The sequence below is a fragment of the Microcaecilia unicolor genome, chromosome 11 (assembly GCF_901765095.1).
Source record: "Microcaecilia unicolor chromosome 11, aMicUni1.1, whole genome shotgun sequence".
Lineage (NCBI taxonomy): Eukaryota > Metazoa > Chordata > Amphibia > Gymnophiona > Siphonopidae > Microcaecilia > Microcaecilia unicolor.
The window spans coordinates 86555500-86574739 of record NC_044041.1 but is presented as its reverse complement, the minus strand read 5'-3'; the positions used below and the strand labels follow the sequence as shown (position 1 = coordinate 86574739).

General features: G+C 45.9%; 1 protein-coding gene across 2 annotated transcripts in view; it reads left to right on the top strand.

Moving 5' to 3' along the window:
• The first annotated feature begins 1183 nt into the window (after window positions 1–1183).
• The window catches only part of LOC115479836 (receptor-type tyrosine-protein phosphatase S), a 37055-nt gene continuing 18998 nt past the window's right edge, over window positions 1184–19240 (top strand). For both annotated transcript variants that reach the window (XM_030218075.1, XM_030218073.1), the window contains exons 1-2: window positions 1184–1299; window positions 9947–10070. In XM_030218075.1, coding sequence (XP_030073935.1) covers window positions 1204–1299; window positions 9947–10070 — 220 coding nt within the window. In that variant the 5' untranslated portion in view covers window positions 1184–1203. The remainder of the gene's footprint in view (window positions 1300–9946; window positions 10071–19240) is intronic.

The following is a 19240-nucleotide window of genomic DNA, read 5'->3' as shown; positions in this document are numbered from 1 at the left end:
AGCCCCAGCTTGTAGTCTACAAAACGTAGATTTTTGTTCCTGTCCATCCTTATTCCTGTTAAGCCAAAGTGAAGCATCTCCATCTCTGTTTCTCCCACAGCAAATGCATTACAAAGATTGCCTTTCCTCCTGCACAATAAAATACTAAGCTTAGATATCTTGGGGGTTTATATTGTAGACAGAAAATATAGGCCATGCCCCACACCCAAATCAAGAATCCCCATCACTGATAAAAAGCCCGTTACATTTTCAGCTGAAGAACCCACTGTCAGTTACTGCACCATTGGTGATTAAACAATTTGTTCCCATCAAATAAAGCACACCAAAAGGTGAATGTTATCCTTGAAAATTCCTCAGCCTGATGGAATGTGCTCTTGGTGCATGGCTGCCTATCAGTCTGTATTTGAATTTTTTCCCCCCATTATTGGCTAACAGCTTACTGTTCAGAAATTTGGGGAGGTGAATTCTGTCTGGTATGGTAATCTCGCAATGCTAGAGGAGTTATCCCCATGACAACAAATATTTAGGATGGGACACGTGCCGGTCATTCTCTTGGTGATGAAAGGAACCTTGTGATCTTCCATACAACATACCCATTGCCTTTGTTGTGAAAACAGAGGTAACAGAGCACTGAGCTTTCATTATTTCCCTAAATCTATGGGAATGTCTGCAAGAGGTTCCAGTGGAACACCCTACTGTTGCTGCCCACCCCTGACCAAAAATTAGGGCATTAGGTTTGAGGGCCCTCATTATATGGTTGCAGTGGAGATATTGGGACTGGCAATATGAGAAAACAAGATGCCCAATGAAGTATCTCCCAACTGGCTGTGTGTTTTCCATGTATCTGTCCCATCAATCTTTTAGAATCCATGAAGGAAATCCACCCTCACCTCAGGTTTCTCTATTCTGATTTTACTTTCGTAATCATTTTCAGTATGTAACGTGACTCGGGAACCTAGTGGTTTGTTTTAATGATTGCTGATAAATGGGGCCATTCTGGGGACAGGCGTGAGTTCATTTGCTTTTTTTTAACCCTTTCAGGATATAATTTCGAGCCCTGGCTTCCTACTTTTCTTCTAACCTCAGTCCTTTCATTGCAGATCTCACATTCAAAGACTTTCTTCTTTTATTTATATGTATTTCTAACAATAGAAAAAGGTTTTTGATTTATTCGACTTTGCACGATGTTTCTTTCCTCTAGGTATGCTCAGTCACCCACCAATTCCCATCGCAGAACTGGCTGATCACACAGAACACCTTAAAGCAAATGATAACCTAAAATTATCTCAGGAATATGAGGTAAGCAAAAATATGATTGTACATAAAAAGTCAGAATAGGCAACAGAAGAGGTATACACACTTTGCCCGATATTCAGCCCATGACTGTAAGTGGCTGAACTGACCCCAGGTATTCAATGCCGGGACATTTAGCATTGAATATCCAGGCCTCGGCAGTCACCCAGAAGTTAACCGGGCATCAGCCAATATTCACACACTGGTGCCCAGTTAACTTTAGCACATAAATGGGGAGACATGATAGAGGTATATAAAATAATGAGTGGAGTGGAACAGGTGGATGTGAAGCGTCTGTTCACGCTTTCCAAAAATACTAGGACTAGGGGGCATGCGTTGAAACTACAGTGTAATAAATTTAAAACAAATAGGAGAAAATTTCTTCACCCAACGCATAATTAAACTCTGGAATTTGTTGCCGGAGAACGTAGTGAAGGTGGTTAGCTTGACAGAGTTTAAAAAGGGGTTGGATGGTTTCCTAAAGGACAAGTCCATAGACCGCTACTAAATGGACTTGGGACAAATCCACAATTTTGGAAATAACTTGTACAAAATGTTTGTATGTTTGGGTAGCTTGCCAGGTGTGCTTGACCTGGATTGGCCGCTGTCGGGGACAGGATGCTGGGCTCGATGGACCGTTGGTCTTTTCCCAGTATGGCATTACTTATGTACTTATATATGTAGCCTAAAAAACTGTCACTGAAATCAGTGCCGACTAAACGTATTCTGTAGTCGGTGCCTAGATTTAGGCATGGTATATAGAATATGCTTAGTTGATATTTCAGTGCCTAAATCCCGGCGTTAAGATTTGGGCACACTGGGCCATATTCTATAACTATGTGCATACATTTCAGGACGCCCATGAAACGCCCATTTTCCTGCCTATAACCACACCCCTTTTTCCCTGCGTGTGTTAGAAGTTTGGCGCACATCATTACAGAATACGCTTACCGAGTTGTAGGTGTAAATTCTAATCAGTGCCAATTAGTGCTCATTATTGTTTAAGTGCTTTTATCAGCACTCATTAGCTTGTGAAGTTACACACATTGTTATAAAATTTGCACCGATTTTGACACGGATCTCTAGACACGCTATATAGAATCTGGGGGGAAAGAGCCTAATTTTATATATGTCAACTCAAAAAACCAGCGCCGAAGGAAAACACACTTAAGCATATTCTGTAAACTACACCTAAAGTTAGACGTGATTTACAGAATATATCTAAATACATTCACGTGCTCGGACGGCTTCTTCTTGGGCCGCCCTTGAGCTGGGAGACGTTCATGCCATGGCCGCCCTTGATTTGGGCGACGGCAAAAAAGCGGCTAAAGTTAAGCGCCGTTCTTCCCGCGCGGCTCCTTCGCGGAGTGTCGCGCCAGACGCCATCTTGGATGCGCAGCATGTTTCTCCCCCGCTCTTGCGAGCGCCGGTTGAGGGTGCGTCTAGGGCTGTGGCCCAGGCTGCTGAAATACACAGTCTGGGGGGTTTCTCCCCTGAGTTTGTTTTGCTGCTGCATCAGGCCTTCCTTATGCAAAACGCTGCCCCTTCTCCCTTGTCCGACAAAGGGGTTGAGGCCCCCGGAAGTAAACGCCCTCGGGTGGATTCCCAGGGCTTAGAGGACTCTGTCTCCTCTGATGTAGATGAGGGCAGCATATCTGAGTTCTCCCAACGGTCCTGTGGGGATTCCTTGGAGGAGACGGATTCCCGCTCGGATGGAGCGGATGACCCCTCTGCAGCGCGGATCTTTCGCTCAGAGGATTTGCCCAACCTGTTAGTGCAGGCCATGAGCATTTTGAAGATTTCCTCTCCAGAGGATGTCTCTCCCTCAGCCCTGTTGGCTCCGCCATTATGCTGGGGACGAAGCGCCCGCCTAGAACCTTCCACGTGCATGATGCCATGCACACCTTAATTTCGGCTCAATGAGATGTCCCGGAAGCGAGCCTCAAAGTGGCTAGGGCTATGTCCCGCCTCTATCCTTTGCCTGAAAGTGAACGTGAGGCCTTTCTTTGGCCTACCGTGGATTCTTTAATCACTGCGGTGACTAAGAAAACGGCGTTGCCGGTGGAAGGTGGCATGGCCCTAAAGGACGCCCAAGACCGAAGATTGGAGGCGGCCTTAAGGTCGTCCTTTGAGGCGGCTGCCTTAAGTTTGCAGGCCTCAGTTTGCGGCTCCTATGTGGCCAGGGCGTGCCTGACGATTGTGCAGCGGGCCCCCTCGGATCCTTCCTTGAGGGCTGATTGGCCGGCCCTGGAATCGGGCTTGGCTTATTTGGCAGACTTACTGTATGATGTCTTGAGAGCCTCGGCTAAAGGTATGGCTCAGACAATCTCTGCGCGGCGCTGGCTTTGGCTGAAACATTGGTCTGCTGACCACGCCTCTAAGTCCCGCCTGGCTAAGTTGCCTTTTAAAGGCAAGCTGCTCTTTGGGGTCGAGCTGGACAAAATTGTGACCAATCTCGGCACGTCTAAGGGCAAGAGGTTACCAGAGGTCAGGGCTCGGGCCAGTGCTCGCACCGGTAACTCCAGAGGACGGTTTCAGGAAGCCCGTCGGTACCGCCCGGGCAAGTCAGGCTCCTCTGCCCCCTCTTCCTTCAAGAGGAACTTCTCCCCCAAGCAGCATTCCTTTCGCAGAGACCGCCGTCCCGGAGGTGCGCCCTCCGGTCCTCCCCCAGGGTCTCGTACCCAATGACGGGGTCCTGGTCCATGGCCCAGTGCAGATTGGAGGATGCCTGTCCTCGTTTCTGGGCGAGTGGACCAGGGTAACTTCAGACGCTTGGGTGCTGGAAGTCATCAGAGACGGCTACAAGCTAGAGTTCTGCCGACCCTTAAGAGACGGGTTTGTACTCTCTCCCTGCAAGTCTCCGGTCAAAGCTGTGGCAGTGCAGCAGACCTTGGACAATCTGATCCGCCTGGGTGCGGTCGTTCCGGTGCCAGAAAATCAGCTTGGCAAGGGACGTTACTCCATTTACTTTGTGGTACCAAAGAAAGGAGGTTCTGTATGGCCTATCCTCAACCTCAAAGGGGTCAATCGGGCCTTGAAAGTTCGGCACTTTCGCATGGAGACTCTCCGCTCTGTTATAGCGGCAGTGAAGGCAGGGGAGTTCCTGGCATCCTTGGACATCAAGGAAGCGTACTTGCATATTCCCATCTGGCCTCCTCATCAACGCTTACTGCGTTTTGCAGTCCTGGGCCGACACTTCCAGTTCAGAGCCCTCCCATTCGGGTTGGCTACTGCTCCGCGGACCTTCTCCAAAGTAATGGTGGTCATCGCGGCCTTCCTGCGAAAGGAAGGAGTACAAGTCCATCCTTATCTGGACGACTGGTTGATCCGAGCCCCCTCTTATGCAGAGTGCGGCAAGGCTGTGGACCGGGTGATTGCTCTTTTGAGCTCCCTGGGGTGGATCATCAACTGGGAGAAAAGCCAGCTGCGCCCGACTCAGTCCCTGGAGTATCTGGGAGTTCGATTCGACACCCAAGTGGGCAGAGTGTTCCTGCCAGACAATCGGATTGTCAAACTTCAGGCTCAGGTGGACCAGTTCCTAGTAGCCTCTCCGCTTCGGGCTTGGGACTATGTGCAGCTGTTGGGCTCTATGACGGCCACGATGGAAGTAGTGCCCTGGGCCAGGGCTCATATGAGACCACTACAACACTCTCTGCTGCAGCGCTGGACTCCGGTGTCGGAGGATTATGCTGTGCGCCTTCCCTTGGACCCAGCAGTGCGCAAGGCGCTGAGCTGGTGGCTGAAGACAGACAAGTTGTCTGCAGGGATGCCTCTGGTGACCCCGGAGTGGATTGTCGTCACGACGGATGCCTCTTTGACGGGCTGGGGAGCCCACTGCATGGGAAGGACAGCGCAGGGGCTCTGGTCTCCTGCAGAGGCAAAGTGGTCTATCAACCTCCTGGAACTCAGAGCCATTCGGTTGGCGCTTTTGGAGTTCCTCCCGGTACTGGCGTTGAAGCCAGTACGGGTCCTGTCGGACAATGCCACGGCTGTGGCCTATGTCAACCGCCAGGGAGGTACCAAGAGTGCCCCTCTAGCCAAGGAAGCCATGAATCTATGCCAGTGGGCGGAAGCGAACCTGGAACAGCTGTCAGCGGCCCACATTGCCGGAGTCATGAATGTCAAGGCGGACTTTCTCAGTCGCCATACCTTGGATCCCGGAGAGTGGCAGTTATCGGCTCAGGCGTTCTTGGACATCACGAAGTGCTGGGGCCAGCCGAGCCTAGATCTGATGGCGTCATCGGCCAATTGCCAAGTGCCGCGCTTTTTCAGCAGAGGACGGGACCCTCGATCTCTGGGAGTAGATGCTCTTCTCCAACAGTGGCCGACACAAGAGCTTCTCTATGTGTTCCCGCCCTGGCCCATGTTGGGCAGGGTGCTAGACCGGGTGGCAAAGCATCCGGGCCGGATAATCCTGGTGGGTCCGGACAGACGTCCCTGGTATGCGGACTTGATCAGGCTCTCAGTGGACGACCCTCTGCGGCTGCCAGTGGAGCAGGGCCTGTTGCATCAGGGTCCCGTGGTGATGGAGGATCCCTCCCCCTTTGGTCTTACGGCCTGGCTATTGAGCGGCAGCGTCTGAGGAAGAAGGGCTTCTCAGACAAAGTCATCGCCACTATGCTGAGAGCAAGGAAGCGCTCTACTTCTACTGCTTACGCCAGGGTTTGGCGTACCTTTGCAGCATGGTGTGAAGCAGGCTCACTTTCTCCCTTCACTGCTTCAATTTCTTCAGTGCTGGCGTTCCTGCAAGAAGGTCTGGAGAAAGGCCTGTTGCTCAGTTCCCTTAAAGTCCAGGTAGCGGCTCTGGCTTGCTTCAGGGGCCGCCTGAAGGGTGCTTCCCTGGCTTCGCAGCCAGATGTGGTACGTTTTCTCAAGGGAGTTAATCACCTGCGCCCTCCTCTGCGCTCAGTGGTGCCTGCGTGGAATCTCAACCTGGTGCTAAGAGCCTTGCAGAAGCCGCCTTTTGAACCCTTGGCGAGGGCATCTCTGAAAGACCTGACGTTGAAAGCAGTCTTTTGGTGGCTATCACTTCAGCCAGAAGAGTTTCCGAGCTCCAGGCACTCTCATGTCGAGAGCCTTTTCTGCAGTTCACTGAGGCAGGAGTGACTATTCGCACAGTGCCTTCCTTCCTGCCCAAGATTGTTTCTCGCTTCCATGTGAATCAGCAGCTCTGTCTCCCTTCCTTTCGTAGGGAGGACTACCCAGAGGAATACTCTGCTCTCAAATATCTGGATGTGAGACGAGTCATCATCAGATACTTGGAAGTGACCAATGATTTCCGGAAATCGGATCATCTGTTTGTCCTGTTTGCAGGTCCTCATAAGGGTCTGCAGGCTGCTAAGCCTACAGTGGCAAGATGGGTCAAGGAAGCCATTGCAGCGGCGTATGTGGCCGCGGGGAAGGTGCCGCCTATCCAGCTGAAGGCTCACTCCACTAGAGCTCAGGCGGCCTCGATGGCAGAGGCCGGGTCCGTCTCCTTGGAAGAGATTTGCAAGGCGGCAACTTGGGCATCGGCCCATACCTTCTCCAGGCATTACCGCTTGACTGTGGCTGCTCGGGCGGAGGCCCGGTTTGGAGCTTCAGTGTTGCGGTCAGGGATTTCTATGTCCCACCCTGGGTGAGTACTGCTTCGGTACATCCCACCAGTCTATGGATTGATCAGCATGATGATATGGAAGGTAAAATTATGTATCATACCTGATAATTTTCTTTCCATTAATCATAGCTGATCAATCCATAGCCCCTCCCAGATATCTGTACTGTTTATATTCTGGTTGCATTTCAGGTTCAAGTTTAGTCTTCAGTTCCTGTTCAGGAGGACTTTGTGTTCAAGTTTTTTCAATTGGGTTCTTCAAGAGTTGAGACGAGTTTGTGTTACAGTGAGCTGCTGCATTCCTCTCCCCTCCGTTTTACGGGGCTGGATTGAGACATAAATTCTGCCAGCGCTCCCTCCCGCTTCGTGCGGCTGTAGGGCAGCTTTGTACCCCTCCGCTTCGGCGGTGTTAGGGTCAGTCAGCTCCTCCCGCGGTTGCGGTTGCAGGATAAGCCAGATCCCCCCGCATCGGTGGGGTGGTGTCCCCCCCGCTCCGCGGGGATGAGCTGGACGGATTCCCCTCCCCCACTTGTGTGGGGATGAGCTGGGTTAATTCCCCTCCCCCGTTTCGGCGGTGGTGAGCTGGGCAGAGTGTCCCTTGGTGGGTGTAATTCTCTCTGAGTCCTGCGGATGGAGCTTTGATATCGACATACTGAGGAGTTTCCGGCAGCACATGACCACATACAGGGAGGCAAAAGCTTTGCTCTCTATCTCCACCTGCTGGTAGATGGACACAACCCACCAGTCTATGGATTGATCAGCTATGATTAATGGAAAGAAAATTATCAGGTATGATACATAATTTTACCTTGAAAAGCTTGGGGAGAATAGGGAGGGTAGACAGTTTGTGACCCTGCGTGGGGTACAGATCGCTGCTCCGATGAGACAGAATGAAAAGCTGAATTGATAAAATAGAGAGCAGCCCCACTGCCCAGATAGAAAGCTTGGATGGCCAATTTTCTTTGAAGGAACTCTCCATCCTCTGTCTTCAGTTTTACCATCATCTTTGGCCCAATATGGAGTAGCAATGTCTATGTAGGAAATATAGGGGAGTAATCTTAACATTTAAGTGCATAGAACAGAGGTTTGTCTGAGGAAATAGCTTATTACAAACTTGTCTAGAGTATATGCAGGTAAAATTAATGCACATAAATGCCGCTGTGTACACACTTGTACCTGTAGAGAACAGAGGCATACCTAGGACCAGATTAACACTAAATTGAGCCCTAGGCAAACATACATTTATGCCCCCCCCCCCCCCCCCCCCCCCCCCCCCCCCCACCGGGTGAAATTCGCCACCCCTTCCCTCCACCCCACAGACCTTTATTCAAGCTCTTCTTCCCACATTTCACTTCTCCAGAAGTAGCAGGGAAAAGTACAGATCCTAGATATGAACAAACCAGCAGAAATAGTTTGTGAGTGAGCATGCAGAGTAAATAAGCCCACATTTCGAATGGAGTGTCTTAATGGTTAAAGTTACCCAGTTCCTGAGAGAGACTTTAGGTCAGTTTTGGATTTCTGACAACCTTATCCTGGTGTATATGGACCTGCAGCACTGATTTCAATGGGTAGAATCAAGGGCTCCAAAAAGCACACTGAATGTGGTGTAAGGTCAAAAACAGGACTGGCCAGAAAGACTCCTTCCTGAAAATGGACAACTTAGCAGCTTATCATTTCTATAGTGCTACTAGACATACGCAGCACTGGAGCAGGCTGAGAACTAGGGAAGCTGGGCAAGACTTTTTTTTTTTTACCTCTGTTGTTTCTAGTACAAAGAAGACTGGCAAGCACAAAAGACTTCTAAAACACAAATTGTAAATATAACAATATTTATTAGCAAAGCACCTCGTAGTTGAGACCCAACACAGGGCCATGTTTTGGTGGAAGGCCGCCTTCTTCAGGAGTCACATACACTAAAACACAAAAGGAATCCAATAAGCGAATAAATAATAATAAAAGAACATGCATAAGATCAGTGAACATACATGTATAAATTAGAATACTACTTATGTCAGTTCAAAAACAATTAAATGTATGTATATATCAATAAAGAATATATATACATATATAGGAATATACATAGGGGTTGCTGTTGTTTTTTTGTTGTTGTTCCTGTTTGCTTCGTTGGACAAAGAAAGCTTGCCCAGACTTGGTGGTTGCAAGACTAGATGGTCACCTAGTATGACAGCTTCTTGGGGGCAGTGAAAGCAAACAGCATATCTTGACCAGTATACAAACTCAAAGAACAATCAGCACCTACTCTTATTATGTGATGATCATGGTTGTTGAGTATCAGGCTAAGGGCCTGAAAGTCAATTGAAGGAGGTCTAAGGATGAAGGTTTGCCTAGATGACTACTAGCCTTGCACTGGTTCTGAGTACAAACCAGAGATGTCAAGGGTGGATTATCTCAAAGCGTGAGATTTACGAACAGTATGTCTCAGATATAAATTTATAAAGTTTTAAATATGAAAAACTCTTCACAAATGGAAGAAGTAAAAGAAAATGGTAGCTTTTTGGCACTTTTGAAAGGATATAGACATAGCTGTAGAGTCTATGTGCCAACTGACTCCTCTGTTTTTCTACTGTCTGATGCCAACTCCTTCTAGTGTGTATAGCAAATCTAAGAAAAATGTAATTAATTATAGAAATGTAAGATATTTCTTTATGTACAAAATTAGGACTAATAGACCACAAAATATATTTATATAAAGTTGAAACAAAGAACCTGAAAACAATATTTAACTCTAACAGGATAAATTTACCATATGTTAAAATGTTGTAAGATTTTATTTTGAAGCTGGAGTCGGAGTCAATACATTTTTACTGACTCCACCAAAAATTGCTTACGATTCCAACTCCAATTCCATGGCCCTGGTTCAAATCCTGCTTCTTTCACAGACAGACCTCATGATCTTGGAGAGGTCACTTAATCCTCATTGCCTCAGCTACAAAACGAATTGTACAGAACGAATTGCAGGGAACTACTAAAGTGAAATTCAAGTGTAGCGATGTTTCAGTGATCAAGGTTTACTACTCATGCTCTTTTGTGTTCTTTCAGTCCATCGATCCTGGCCAGCAGTTCACATGGGAGCACTCGAACTTGGAAGTGAACAAACCCAAGAACCGCTATGCCAACGTGATTGCCTATGACCACTCCCGTGTAATTCTTCTGCCAATTGAAGGTAACTATTTTTTTTTTTTTTAAATCACCATCATACTATTTTTCAGGGAAGCCCATGGGCTCATTGAGAAAGCTTACCTGTAACAGAGGTTCTCTGTAGACAGCAGGAGAATGCAGCCACATTTGATGGTGAAATCCTCCAGATGGATCCACATGTGTCTCCACTAGCTTAGGAAATGTTTAAGTCCCTGAGCTCATGCTGATGCTCCTGACTCCTTCCACTTCTCCTCAGTCCATATCACAGTATATGGTAGCTTTCGAGACTGGGGAATGGAGGGTGGGAAAAGTGTGTCTGCATTCCCCTGAGAACCTTCATTACAGGTAAACTTGGATGGCCAACTACTAGAGAGTGACACGGTAACCGTTTCCGCGGTAATTACTGCAGTAATGGGTAGTAAATAGAAATAAATCAAAATATAGAAAAGAAAATAAGATGTTACCTTTTTATTGGATAAACTTAAAACATTTTTCAGTTAGCTTTAGAAGGTAACCCTTCTTCAGATCAGAAAAGGCCAGTGTTGACAAGTATCAGAATATATAAGTGAAACACAAAAGCATTCCAACGACAGTCTCACAGGAAGAGGTGGGGTGGGTTAAGTGAGAAACAGGGAGAGCTGATATGTTCTGATATTTGTCAGCATTTGCTTATTTCTGATCTGATGAAGAAGGGCTACCTTCAAAAGGTAATCAAAAAATGTATTAAATTAGTCCAATAAAAAAGGTATCTTATTGTTTTTTCTATGTTTTGATTTATTTCTATTTATATTTATTACCTTTAAAAGTGGACTAACACAGCTACCACACCACTGTACTGCAGAATTGGTGAAATATTTTTGAATTCTGATGGTAACAACATGATAACGGTACACTGTCATGCCATATTGCCTCGGGAATAGGGACCAAAACTGTGGTACTCACGCAGTAATGGGGATAGATAGCTGGCTGGCCTGCCCTGACACAAGCTTCAGCACCTTCCCAGACCTACCTTAACGAATCTTGGTGGTATAGTGGCCTCTTTGGGGGGGCAGGAAAGAACCCCACTTTTTCCTGCCCGGCACTGCCACTTCTTCAGAATGGCTGCTGAGACTTTCTGCAGCAGCCTTGCGAGACTGACGAGACCTATGAGACTGACACAGGAAATCTCAGCAACCATTATGAAGAAGCAGCAGTTCTGAGCAGAGCAGTGACAGCGGGCAGGAAAGAGTAGGGCTCTTTCCTGCCCCCGAAGAGGCCACTAGACCACCAGGGCTTCTCAAGGTAGGCCCAGGGAGGGCCCACTGAGGCTTGGAAGTAAGGGGCTGTAGTGTGCAGGGGGTGGTGCCATAAACAAAGGTGATTGGAGTGTGGATGCAGGGAGGGGGGCTGGATTGTGGGTGCTAGTGCCAATAATTTATAATACAACAGTTCAAACTCCGTACTGTTATGTGAAAAATAAAAAAGTTACAAAATGCAAACGTAACTTTTACAGACTGCTTATGGACCCAATGACATGAAAATAATTGGCCACTCTCAACATTTTGGATTTGCTACTGCACTCACCTTTTCCCGGAGATGGTGACATATTTAATGAATCTTTCATGCCCCTGAGGGTTATCACAGGAGAGCGTTCTTAAAATACCATGTCAGGTAGCCCAAAAAGCCACTATAAGGCAATGCATATTTAATCTTGAACCGCTTTCTATTTGTAATAAGTTACCGCGGCATCATGCGCCAAATCAGGACTACCACAGGAGCCTAGATGTAGTTCCTACCCCAGTGCACACATTTCCGGTGCAACAAAAATATTTTAAAAACATTTTGTAGTGCCGGGGTTTACCCGATGTTAATCAAGCAGCACGGCGTACTGCCCGGTTACCACCAGGCTAACGCAGGAGCCCATACCGTCATCTAAATAGGTGGTAGTAAGGGCTTCTCTGCCCCCCCTCCCCCCCCCAGAAATGGCCGTTTGCCATTCCCTGTGATTAACGCATGGCTATTTCTTTTCTTTTTTTTTCTTTTTGTTGAAAACAATCTTTTACCCACTGTGATAAAAGGGAGCCTTGGCATGCGGCAAATCCTCCTGCCAGTGCCACAGCAGGGCCCGCCTTGTACCACAGCTTGGTAAAAGGGGTCCCTAGTACTATATCATTATAGGCCAGTTATTAATCTTTATAAGATTATACACAACTAAATTCTACATAATTACATACCTCTCTACATATAACAAGGCTAACCACCATACCTCTATTCAGAAATCTAGACTGCCCCCACTTGACACTTGACATTTCGCATTTTAGATTGTAAGCTCTTTTGAGCAGGGACTGTCCTTTGTTAAACTGTACAGCGCTGCGTAACACTAGTAGCGCTCTAGAAATGTTAAGTAGTAGTAGTAGTACATACCTCTCTACATATAACAAGGGGAAGGACATGTAAAAAAAAATTTATAAAGCCATTTGTCATCCCCACCCCATATCCAGTAACCCAGACTCCATTCTAAACTCATAGTGATAAAATTCCCTTCTATGACTCTCTTCCATTAAAAAATCAAATGCCTGACTAATTAGCCACCCCTCGGCATGCTCCCATTATCTCAGGCGTTCTCTCCTGCTAGAGTTCCAGAGGTATAGACCTACTCTGCAGTGGAGGCTACGTAGGCACACGGTTCATTGCATAACCTGCAACCTCACCCTTTTGGGGAAACTGTAACAAAAAATGACCTCAGACATCTTGCTGGTACATACGGAAGCAAGTTCTCTCTTAGGTATTCTGGACCTAACCCATTCACTGACTAACTAAAGAGTTTGAACCTGATCTGATCCTGTACAGGAAGCAAATACAGAAACCTCAAAAGGGGTTTACATGGTCATAACCTCTTTCTACAGAAGCAGCCATGCAGCAGTATTTTGACGCATTACAAAGCTACTTCTTGGGCAGCAGCATGCAGCAGAGTTGCCTTCTCTGGTCTCATAAGGTAGAGCTTCTTTGGCAGATGCTACAGGAGCATCAACAAGGATGATCTGTTAAATAAACTGTTAAACACATGCACCTGGCTCAATGATTCTTGATTTCATTACAATTTAATAAGTTCATTTTTGCCTTTGCTTTCCTTTAAAAGTAATTTTCTTTTTTTTTTTCTTTTACTTTTATTCCTAACAAAAGATTTGTTGCCCTCATACGATCACTATACAACTTTCTATTTGTTATCCACCAACTGGGCAAACGCCTTTGACGGTACTATGTAAGCCACATTGAGCCTGCAAATAGGTGAGAAAATGTGGTGTACAAATGCAACAAATAATAAATAATAAATTATAGACAGGATGCTGGGCTCGATGGACCCTTGGTCTTTTCCCAGTGTGGCATTACTTATGTACTTATGTTCCTTATCGTTGCCTATTGTGCTTCTATTTCTCCTGGCTTTTTATTTATTTATTATTTTTTTAATTTCAACACTTTATTGCAACAAATAGCAAACACAACAGCAAAACCAGAATCCTCACCGTCCAATTCAGGACTATTATTAAAGTAATTTCATGTACTGATGTGGAATTATTATTATACATATTTATTCAGAAGCACTCTTGATGGACAGCAATAAGACAAATTCCAACATAAAACTTTAGGTAGAGGGAAATTCAGAAAGGGGTAGTGCAGTAAGGATAAGACCACTACATTGATGAACCTCATTCGAGTGGCTCCTGTCTCAGAATTTTGATGCAGCAGTTCAGACAAAGCTTCTAATTTCTGTAGATCCCTAAATAACAGAACATCATCTCAGTCAGAGCTCCAGGAATGAGACAATGGAGAAAATACAATAAATTTCCTCATAAGTAAAATTGCTAATTAGAAATAAAAAAACTTAATTTGATTAGGTCATTTCCCTAAACCATTTCCTGATTTCCTGCTGTGATAGACAGAACTATGCTACTGCCAGGGCTTTGATTTAAAGTATGCAGCTCTCAGCTTCACTCTCGCTGATATAGTCTTGGTCCAGCTTCCTCCACTGTACAGTGGCTTGTGAAAATGCAGCTCTGGCCAACTTTTTTTTTTTTTCTGTACAGTGAAGGAACTGCTGAGTGAAGTAACACAGTAACATAGTAGATGACGGCAGAAAAAGACCTGCACGGTCCATCCAGTCTGCCCAACAAGATAAACTCATATGTGCTAGTTTTTGTATATACCTTACCTTGATTTGTACCTGTCTTTTTCACGTAGATTCTAAGGAGCTTCATTAGCTAGAATTTTCTACCCATCCATGTTATCTCCAAAGCAGAAGTAAAGGGATGATGACATAACACAACTGTTTCCGTTCTCCGATTCCCAATGTGGCTGTGCCACATGAACTTGATCTTACCACAACATCCCCTGTATTTGTTCACACCGGAGCCTGCAAAGGCCTCTTCGGTACTATGTAAGTCACTTTGAGGCCTACAAATAGTTGGGAAATGTGGGATACAAATGTAAACAAATAAAAAATAAATTCTTGTTCTCACTGAGAGCAGTTCTGAAAGCCATTTACCCAGCTAACTTGGCCTGTCTGAAAGTTGTGCTCTTATGTCCAGCTAAAAGTAAGCATGGACTTGCACACAGCATGCATTTTAGCTGGTATAAAGGGAAATACGTCCAAGGGTGGTGTAGGGAAACAATATGCATAGATAGACATTTGTATGTTTATGTTTATTTACAGACTTAATTTACAGACCGCCTTTCAATTAAAGCAATAAAGCAGTTTCAAATTTATGCATGCTTTTTCCAGGAAATTTTTTGCCCACAGAAACAGGTGCAAGAAACAGGGCTCCTTGTATTCATGGGCAATTTCAAATTACCTCAAAGTTACCTTTATCTTTTTCCCACTCTACCAAACGGATGTGTCCACATAGCTATTGCAGGGGCGAGACATCTAATGAAGAAACACAAAAGAAAAAGAAATATTTTATCTTCTATGTTTTGAAAAAAAAAAAAAAAAAAGTCTATTTTTTCCCTTGTTTGACTTGGGCAATCTGCTATTAAAGTTGTCAAAGGACAATCCTAATGTTAAGACGTGCACTACCTGAAATAGGAAAACAGGCATAAAAGACAACCATGACGTATGCCAACTTGCCTTGGCCTAATGCAAAACAGGGAAAAGTGTAGCTGTGGCCAGGATGCCGTCAATGACCCCTATAGGATGCTAGAAACTGGCAGAACTTCTGAGCAAAGAAGAAAAGGACAGCCAGATTACCGACTGCAACCTTCTCCTGCTCTAGGGGAATATGATGCAGCCCCAGCATGTAGTTGCTTTTTCTAATTCAATTGTGGTTTTGGAAGAACGAGGCTTGGCAGAATCTTGAACATTCTTCAGAGCAATGCTGAAAGGTTGGCGCTGTACATCTGTGCCAAAACTCTGAAGAAAGAGAGTTGTGCTATGGGAAACCAAACCAGTGTTAAACTCGCTTCATATCAACAGTGCCAAACCCTCAGTGTAGACAGGCAGATAAGCATTTCAGCACAACCCTCCACTCCCAAGACTTAAGTGCCAGAAAGGTTTGGTGCAGAATTTCCACACTGACATCTCTGTACAACGGTTCCTTTGCAGACCTTCCTGCCTAGATGTAAACATTAAGCACTGAGCTCTTGGTGCAGATGTCAGACAAACCATGTGTCCAGTAATTGTACCAGGGATTTGGGAATAGAGCTATGGTGTATACAAACTTCAGAAAAATCAGGATATCGTTATAATAGGAGGACCTTCTTCCTAGAGAACTCAGAGATCTTATTTTGGAATGCAGTCAGAAATAGTCTCACCAAGAAGAAGCAAAGGAAGATGGGACCAGAGATTCTAGTGACTGAAGCTAATCACCTTCCGCATCTTCTTTAGGGTTGCCAACTTTCTCCAAAGAAAACCCCGACACTCGCCTCGCTCTATGCTCCGCCCATGCCCCTCCCTTGTCCCGTCCTCATGCCACACCCCCCTACAACCAGCTGTCCACAATAGGGTTGGCATCTCAAAAGAAAAAAACTGTCATATGTACATACATTCTATGATTATTTCACAAACTTTACATAACAGAAACAAAGAGTTCCAGTAACCAAACTGTGTAAAAAAAACAAACACATTCTGAACTTATATATTATAGAAAAACTGTCATAATAAGCAGGCACTGATGCCCAGGGCAGAGGAGTGCCTAATGGTTAGAGCAGCAGACCAGGGAATCAGAGGACCCCAAGTTCATAATCCCACCATAGCCCCTTCTGGCCTTAGGCAAGCCACTTTAACCCTCCATTGCCTTGGAATGGCCAAGGGTGGCACTGACAACCTCACAATCTCTAAGGTGATCAATAAAAGCTTTTATTGTTCAGGTATAATATGTAATGATGCTGACAGTATGAACCCAACAAGGGTCATATTTTGGCACCCAAGCCTTCGTCAGGGAAACACATATTTTTTGACTTTATTCCTTTAGTCCACAGGTTAAGAAACCCTGAAAATAAACACTAGCAGAAATGCCACAGCTTGGTCACATGCACAAAACAAAGGCAGATCCTCAACAAATACGAAACAAGAAACCACACATCAGTAGTAGAGATATGAAAACAAAAAACTGAACTGGAAACCTCAAAAACTCAGTGCTACATATACAGAAATACTAGAGAAACAAACATATCAGACATATTCCAATTAATACATTCAGATTAAATATTGTTGTGTTATGTTGGGGTTTTTATTACTCTGTTGTCTCAGCATTTTATTTTTCCATTTGCTTTGGTTCCTGTATCTGTTTTCTGCTTTTCTCTTGTCAGGGTCTCCTGTCCCTTTCATATTCATTTCTCTCCGTGTCCACCATCCATCTTCCCTCTATGTCCCGTCCAGCATCTCCTCTCTATGTCCTTGTCTCTATCCTCCCTCATGGGCCGATGATCAGAAGCAAACACGGGCGCTAGAGGTCAATAGCACCATACTATCGCCTGTGTTTGCTCCCGCCTAATAATCAGAAGAGCTGTAGTGGTAGTAGTTGGAGGAGGGAGGGGGAGGGACTAGCAATCCCTCTCTCCTCTTTGGGCGCCTTCCCAAAATGGTGGTGTCCGCCCTGCCCAGTGCATTTCATATATGGAAGTTAAGCCGCGGGACACCACCATTTTGGGAAGGCCCCCGAAGAGGAGGAAGGGAGTACTAGTCCTTCCCTCCTCCAACTACTACCACTACTATGGAGAGGTAGGCCGCCAGGGGCGGAGGAGGGCAGATAGCGGTCCCACTGGACCACCAGGGCGTTTTGTGCGATGGGGGGGGGGTGGGAGTGGGAAGCTAGCGGTCCCACTGGACCACCATGGTTTTTGTGCTTTGGGGGGACGGGCCTGGAAGTCCACCGGACCTCCAGGTCTTGTGCTTCTTCTGTTTGACCCTGTACAGATTTTTGACAGCCTGGAACTGTCAAACAACTTCTGTGGGAGGACTGTGCCTTGGACGCATGCCCAGGCACAGTCCTCCCACAGAACTACCCTATGATCAGAACAATAGCGCACATAAATTTGCATATTATTAGCTTTGATCATAGGGGCGTTATAGCCTTGCACTGTTCTGACACTATTTTAGAGCGCTGTTTGGAACAGCGCAGGGCTTCTGATCATCAGCCCATCAGTGTTCACCATCTGCCTTCTATGTCCCTTTCCCTCTGCCTCCAGCATTGTCCCTCCTGTATCCCTGTCACTATTCTCCCTCTATGCCTAGCATCTTTTCTCTATGTCCCTGTCCAGTCCCTTGTCCAGTTTATTCCCTCTCTCTTCCCCTTCTCCCACACCCCAAACGTAGGTCTAGCATCTCTCCTTCTCTCTCCCTGACTCCTTCTCCCCAAGTTTGACATCTCTCCCTCTCTCTTCCCTGATCCTCTCTCTCTCTCTCTCTCTCTCTCCTCTCTCTCTCTCTCTCTCTACTCCCCCTTCCCAGAGTCCAGCACCTCTCCCCCTTTCTTCTCCCCACCTGGTCCAGTATCTCCACCCCTTACTCTCAACACTCCCCTCCCCTCTGTCTGGCATCTCTCTCCCCCTCCCCCTCCTGCAGGTCTGTTATTTCTTCTGCTTAATTCTGGGTTCTTTCCCTCTCTCTCCTTTCTCATGTCTGGTTTCTTCCACCCCCACCTGTGGCATCTCTCCTCCCCTCCCCCATATCTACTATCTCTCTCTCCCTTCATAACTGGCTCCCCTCCCTTGCCTTCTCCTGCTTACAGTCCTCCAAAGGCACAGGAAGTTACATCAGATGAGGCGAGACAGCAGCAGAGAGAAACCCCAAGCAACAAGAAGTAGTGTGTCTTTTCTGGACACCTGTGACTCGCTGTTTTTGGAGAGCTATGGGGTAGAAGAGATGAGGGAGGAATTCTTCTGAATCTGCTGGAGGCTGGGGATGAACAGCGGTACACTGAGCTGCTGGATTCAAGAGAGGGAGAAAAGATAATTGCCAGAAGACAGGGGCAGGAACACGGCAGAAAAAAATGGCTTTTCTGATTGGCAGCTGCCGGCCTGGCCATTTAAAACTGGCCAAGCCAGCTGAAAACCAGCTTGTTGGCAACCTTACATCTCTTCCTACTCAAACAGCAACATCTACTTAAACTAGAATGATCTCTGTTTTCAAAGACTTTTTTGTTATCTTGCCAGAATCGGGCTCGAGCTAGAGATGCCTCATAGAAATCTCTCCTTACTTTGTCTCAGATCAGTCCTGCTGAAAAATCATGAGAAAGTTTTCTGCATCAAAGTTCACAGTGTATTTTCACAGCATTTCACAGAAGTGTTTTGGTTTTTAGTCAAAGGATTTAGTGGATCCACCTTATATTTGGGAGTCTCAGACAAGCAAAGGAGAAATTTTCTACAGGTCTGCCGTCTTACCTTTCACCCTCCAGCATTCAGAAAAATATCTTCATAGGAGGATATTACTTATTCCAAATTTCTTTTGAAATTAGCAAGGAAAATGCTGTTCACCATCTGACAATAAACAGAAGCAAGAACCTATGCGGCTTTTTTGTTGAACATATTTACAGTAGACGCACCTAAAGAGGTAGCAATAATCCCATACAGAATTTTCTTTTGGACCTCAAGACAAAAGCCTAAAAAAATCTGCATTCCATTCTTCAAGTCTCCAAGAGAACTAATAGAAAGTACAAGATTCAGCCTGTTTCTGGTTTTTACTCAGGAGTAGTAGAGTCAGTAATGAGAAAAGCAAAGAGC